Raw genomic sequence first — 6,894 nt, 5'->3', positions numbered from 1 at the left:
AATATCACACATTACATATATACATGGGAATGTCAGGGTAATGTCACCAATGAATTTGGATGAAATTGTTTGAGTAGGTCCGAAAATATGTCTTTTCACTTAAAGGTGAGCGGTTCCACGTCTCTCTTCCAATTGTGATTCCAGCTTCTATTAAGCCCTCTTGTACCATTTTCAGTATAAAAATTTATGTTTGACCTATTTTCGCACTGTTACTTAACCTCATGACCATTATTGTGATGGTTATAAACTTGCATGACAAATAAAAATTGTAAGCGATGACCCTAATTATGTAACTAACCGCACGCTAGGTAGAAAAAAACGCGGGTCAAAGAGAAAAGTTATATATACATACATACATACATACATATATATGTGCAGTTAGTGTATATGACAATATTTCATAACATTGGTCAAGAACAAAAAACATTTTTCGTGGCCGAATTTCGAAACATTGACCCTAATTACTCTCTTCTGTGCTGAATTTATTGCCAAAAGCAACGCACATCTCTTTCCATCAAAAATGTGGCAAAAATATTTTATTATTGACAATATAAGTATTTAATTTAATCGCGTGAATACACAAATACATACGGTCGTAAATATGTTTATATCGTGACAAACAAGTCGAGCAAGAACGCATTTCATACCCAAAATATCCACCAAAGTCATTCAAAAGGACTCGCGAGAGATGTCGAGCTCTCTTATCATCTCTCTAACACTTGCCTGACGACTTTCAAGCAACATATACTTCATTTATTTAATATTTTCATCAGTTGAAGAGGTCGGAGGTCGTTCAGAATAAGGCATGTCTTCAACGATCTATCGACCGTCTTTGAAGGCTTTCCACCACTCGTATGTTTGTGGTTGTGATTAAACTGAATCATGAACTTAATCCTCAAATCAGATATGTATATGTATGTATATTATTTCGTCCAGTAGCCAAAGGTGTCACATTGCTAAAGGGGCTGGATGCTGAGTTCACATTGGGTCCAGCTGTTCTGGAATAGATCACCAGCCGAAGGATTACTCAAAAAAATCGAGAATGAAGTTATCCAGTTCCTAATTAACTTTTAAATCCACTTTCGGTAATTTCTTTTTTTACCCTAAAAGGGTACATTAAGGTTACCACCGTGTTTGTAAAACTCAGAAGAAAACGTCGGAGACCCTATAAGATATACATACATACATATAAATGATCAGCCTGTATATACGCGAACTAGTAATCTAGTTTCGAACCGAAATTTTGCAGACATTCTTCTCCCCTCAAGAAGCTGCTCATTTTTACCACACAGCTGTCATATAAGCAGAACGTTTGGAATCAAGTTCTTGTAACGAATATTTTGTATTTTGTGATTTTTTTGTTCTGAGTAACCAAATGTATGTATAAGCTAAGTTAAAAGTGAAATTTAGAACTGAGATACCATTTTATAAAAAAAAAAACAAAATAAAGTAATCCCTGTTAAGCAGTAATTAATAATAAAAATGCTAATCTATCAACCATGTAGATTTTAATTTTTTAATTTCATAAAGAAATCTTCATATAAAAATTGAACTTTAAGCTAAAATTACCTTAACCTATTGACAAAGTTTCTTTTTTCTTTTAAAGCAGTACCACAGCACAGGAATGAGATAAATCTCACGTTTAACTAGAACATCCAATCTTCTAAAGCTTCTGACTCAGGAAATAGAGTTACTACCGCCGGTACTTTCTGAGAAGTCGCCTGGTACTTGTTATCTCGTTGCACCTCTATGCATGTGGCCATGGCACGTACACTCAGTTGCGATATTTCATTGGGCATATAATAATCTGGCGATTTCGTAGGTGTTAGACAGTTCGTGGTGCGTTTGGTAGCGGCGTTTTGTACTAGCTGACGTGGACGCATTTTCAAAAAACTGGTGATCGAGGGCTGGAAATTGCGTTGCCTCTTTTTAAGGTTATCATATTTGTACCACTTCTCTGGTATCTTCGGTGTAATGCATGGATTACCCTGTCGCACGGGCACAGTACTGATCACCTCACGGGGCTTTAGATATGTTACAAATCGTTCCAACTCCGCATGACTCGAGTGTTCAGAGTACTCAATGCCTACGATATTTATTTCACCACGCAGTTGTGGTTTGCTATTCTTCTCCCAGCCGGATGGTCGAAATGCCAGCATAGCATCGTATTGCTGTTTAAATGGTCGAAAGTAATCGACCAGCGACTATTGAAAAAAGTACAAAAGTTGCATTAAAATCTTATATTCATAATGTTAGAAACATTGCTTATTTACCTGATAGCTGACTTTGGCAATCGATATCACATGCATTTCTGCTTTATTTGGATCATCAGACAGCAAATCACGCACTTCATCTAAATCCATTGATTGCAAAGCTTTCAAACGATTCTTCTCTGTCCATACTTTCAAATTAAACTCTTGCGCTATATTAGTCCAAAAACGCTCTTTTCCAATCACATATGAGCCGCAAACATACAAAACACGTGTTGTTGGACGCTTTTCGTGGAATTCTCTTATTATTCTCTTAGCGCGATCGATACTTTCATACTGTGAAGCAAAATTGTGTTTATGCGCTATATATGTGGTGTCCAGATATATTGTATCAATGTCATTATTCCAGAACGTCGGCTCGGACTCCATGTCAGGCGAGGCACGAAAGTCGCCAGTATGTAAAATACATCGGCCGGTGGACAATTTAAATATAAACATAACAGCACCTGGACAGCTAAATTAAAAAATGTCAAAATTATTCATATTTCATAATGAATGTAGATTTTACGCACTGATTTGCATCGATTGCAGTGACTTCAACATCATTTATCATCACAGGTTTGTTCAGTTCTATTTCGTTTATATACTTATTTTCCACTGATATCAACGCGCGCACCAAATTCGCTAAACATACATAAATGTTATAATACATTTGAAGTAAAGATATCAAATAACAATCTCACCAGTTATTGGGCTCACATACAATGGCATTTCGAATTTGCGCGTCAAACCTTGATAGTGGTCCGCATGAAAATGTGTAAGGAAATAGTGTGTAATGCCACTAATCTGTCCATACTGGAAAGCATCAACCGCAAAAGTAGTACCAGCTACTTTTTTATAGGGCGGACAAACGCGGAATTTCCGAACTCGTTTGCTTTTACTAGTGGAAGGTGTCTCAGTATGCGATATTTGTAAATCATTTTTTTCGTCAATTATAATAGTGTTTGAACAAGCTTTCTTATTAGTTAACTTTAAATTATTTATTTCTTTAGTTTGGTTTGATAAGGATGTCGAAGCAACAAGTTCTTCTGGTTCTTGCTTAACTTCTATTTGTTCAGATGCAACTATACTAATTTCTACTAACGACTTTGAAGACGTCTGGTCTGTGTTAATGAGTCTCCCATTTTCTTCTGTTTTTATATCCAAATTGCAGTCAGTACACTTTTGATGTGGTGTATTTACTTTTGTTTGCAACAATGTCTTACTAGTCGAACAAGTTGACGAATGCGAATCTCTGTGGTAAACTACATCCTCTTTCAAATTCGTTGTGGTGTTTTTATCGCATATTTCCTGTATTGGTATAGACACCATTGCTGCAAAGGGCATGTCGTTTTTAATACAATCACCAACTAAACGAGGAATCTCACATGTATCGGCAAACATTTCCTTATCAGCAGACTTATTTCGTTCACCGGATGCCACAAATGCTTTCTTAGTAACTGAGCAAGCAGCTAAGTCGTCATCAGAACATAAATCTATTAATTCCTCATATGAATAAGGCTTTGTTTTTCTTTTGGTCGGTTTGGTAGAGCTACGACTGGCATTCGTAGAAGAAGAGCGTTTGATAGCAGTTCTTTTTGAAGTATCGGCTGTTTTTGAAGCATCGATTTTCTTGGAAGTACTAATCGCAGTGGTAGAGCGTTTGGGATCGGTTGTTTCTGAAGTTGACATCATACCTGAGAAGCCACTGGGTGTTGAAACCGTTGTTGAGCTGCTATCGTCTTCCTCTATGAATAAACGTTTTCGACCTTTAATTTTCTTATTTCTGACTGTACGAACTTTTTGGGAAGTTTTAGTTATTTTGATTCCAGGCGCCGTTAAAAACAACTTCTCCTCCTTTACTGAAGGAGTTTCAATTTTGTATGATTTAGAGCAACTCTTGAAATAACTATCAATACGCAATTGACTTGCAGGTGGGTCTTTGAATTTTGTAGTCCTTTTCTTCGTTGTAGTTTTTATATTATCGGGAATAACTGTTACTTGAGTGATGTCCACTTTTGTTTCTTCTATGGGCTGCAATGCTCTTTTACCAATTGTTGTTGCAGCCTTCTTAGTTACTTTTCGTTGGGGACGATTTTGTGGTGTAATTATCGTGCTTTCAACCTTGCACTCAACTTTTCTTTCATCGTCAACAGAACTTTGGGAACTGCCATCTATTAAGTCTACAACCGCGTTATGCGTCATATTAATGTGTTTCAATGTGAATTATATTTTTATCATTTATGTATTTCACGGAGTGATAAAATTTAGTTTTGGAGCCCGCCTAATTTCACCTCTTGTTCTTACTTCAATATTATAAAGCCATTCACAATAAAATGTTTATAAAAAGAGAAAATATCAAAAGGTTTCGTACTTGGGTATGTTACTGCACCAAATTAGCTTATTTACGTACAGATTAGTTACTTTTTATATACTTATGTAAATTTTTCTTGTTTCATTGAAATACAATGGTGTAGAAAAACATTACACATCAATTAAACATATCTCAAAAAGTAGCAACCCTGCCTCTGACCTGTTAGTGGTAGTAAACAATCGACCGAAAGAAAAGAAAGAGCAAAGTTGCATTTCAGTTTTTCCGAGATTTTCAAAGCATTAAAAGGTGCATTCGTTTTGTAAGTTCGATTTCCTCATATATTCTGACTGGAATCGCATTTTCCAATATTTCCTAAACAGAAAGTGAAAATTTGCTTATTAGAATAAAACGTATCTAAAATATATCCATAATCAATGTGCATATATGTATGTAATTTGATTAAAAATGAGAAAATGAAAAAACTGGTATTCAAAGTTATAAATGAAACATGAAAAGAATAAATGAAAATGGAAAAATCTATAACACGAAGTGGAAATAAAGATGAAGTGTGAATGAAAATTGTGCTGCAAAGTGGAGTGTCGAGCGTGGTGGAGCGGAGTAGAACTGAAAAAGGAAATAAGCGGTGCGTGGAGTGAAACCGAAAGAACCGTGAAGTGATACTGCCTTGTAAAAGATAATTTTAATTTAAAAATAGGATATATAGATATGTAGACCATTAAAATATAGGGCGCATGTTAATATAAACAAAATTTAGATTTGAAAAATGTGAAGAAATCTGATTCTTTAGGTTCTGCTTCGTTGATTTGAATCCCTTTTGTCACTTGAGGAAGTACCTTCTATAATAAGAGTGGCTGAAAAAATAGATATGTATATAAATAAAATGCAACAAACAATGGAGTAGTAATGTAAGATGCTGTAAAACGTTTGTATTGTGTGGAAGTGAGGAGCATAGCGGCTGCAGTTACACCAATAAAAAAAGTTTACAAAGCAGAGCCACTACGTAAAAATAGGTGTGAGAGCAATAAAACTTTCAAGAAAAGAAGGGTCAACGTGTGTGGTGGTATATTACAAAGACGCTCAAAGCGAAATCTTCCGAGTGAGTATTGTGCAGATTGACCGGCTGACCGTGCCAGCAAATAACCGAAGACATACCTTGTCAATATAATAGCGAGTATATGCAGGGAAGAGGCTGCTAGATTACAAGTCTGCGAAAGCATTGAGTACCGCATAGTTGGTGATGGCGGCTGTAAAGACTTGAGCTTGTAATTGGGAGTAGAGCAGCGCACACGTAAAACCGGTGAGTTCAAGTAGAAAAGCACGCAAAAAACATAACATGTATAGTCGTTCCTACGTACGCAGACACATTCCGTGTATAAATAAATTAATTGACTACGCTGCAGCACATTCTTGTCTGTCATAATATGGAATTGGCGTACTGAGTTACAAAGATTTTTGTGTTCCATTTTATATATGTATATAATAAATATTAATATTTCACTATAGTAAAGTGCGTTACAAATTAAATTTTTAGTCAAGACGATAGAGATTGAAACATATTTTTGCACAGTACTTAGTTAAATCTCATTTACAAAACTTTAATTATATGTTGCTTGCATATACATATGTATGTACATATGTATGTGTCTGTGTATTAGTTCTCACAACAAGTTTAATTTAAATCGCTATTCATACATCCATGCGCACATAAATTATTTACCATATACTATGTGCCGAAATTTAACTCGTTGATTTAACATCACATTATTAGTAGCAATAGCTACAACGAAAGCTTCAGTATACAGTACGTCTGCAACAACTCTATTAATGCTCACACGAACAATAAAATTTAATAATAAATTTTGATTTGTTCTTGTGTTATGATTTTGTACCTAACTTTATACCAGTCGTAACACTTGATGCTGTCAGCATTATTATAACAAAAAGTTAACTTTCTTACGAATTGTTTTGATCTGAAAGCGGGAGCATTTAGTTATGTTTGTATATACATATGTAAATACGTACAATAATTTGCGTACATACATACATACATGCCTATTGGTGCGACGAGGACTTAACATCAGTGCTGGTGACGCCATGCTATACTAAGTTCAGCACAAATATTAAAACTTGTGTAGTTAAAGTGTTGTGTGCACGATAACTACGCTTAGGTGAGGTAATTTTATTGTAGTTTCTGAGGAAAAAAATTAGAAATTATATTTGTAAGCGTGAATGCATACTATTTACGAAAATATTTATAATATGAGGGGTCATTCAAGTGATATTTGAGTATAGAAATTCTAAATATTGTTC

At 35.1% G+C, this 6,894-nt stretch overlaps 1 protein-coding gene across 1 annotated transcript; it reads right to left on the bottom strand.

Moving 5' to 3' along the window:
* Positions 1–1,491: 1,491 nt before the first annotated feature.
* LOC120782324 (DNA cross-link repair protein PSO2/SNM1) lies at positions 1,492–4,567 on the bottom strand. The gene is made up of 4 exons (XM_040114549.1): positions 2,954–4,567; positions 2,783–2,894; positions 2,274–2,724; positions 1,492–2,204 (listed from the first exon to the last, which is right to left on the bottom strand). Exons 1-4 carry the CDS (start codon positions 4,452–4,454, stop codon positions 1,647–1,649), a joined length of 2,622 nt encoding a protein of 873 aa, XP_039970483.1. The 5' UTR covers positions 4,455–4,567; the 3' UTR covers positions 1,492–1,646.
* Positions 4,568–6,894: the final 2,327 nt, after the last annotated feature.

The sequence above is a fragment of the Bactrocera tryoni genome, chromosome 1 (genome assembly GCF_016617805.1).
Source record: "Bactrocera tryoni isolate S06 chromosome 1, CSIRO_BtryS06_freeze2, whole genome shotgun sequence".
Lineage (NCBI taxonomy): Eukaryota > Metazoa > Arthropoda > Insecta > Diptera > Tephritidae > Bactrocera > Bactrocera tryoni.
This window is presented reverse-complemented; position numbering and strand designations above follow the sequence as displayed.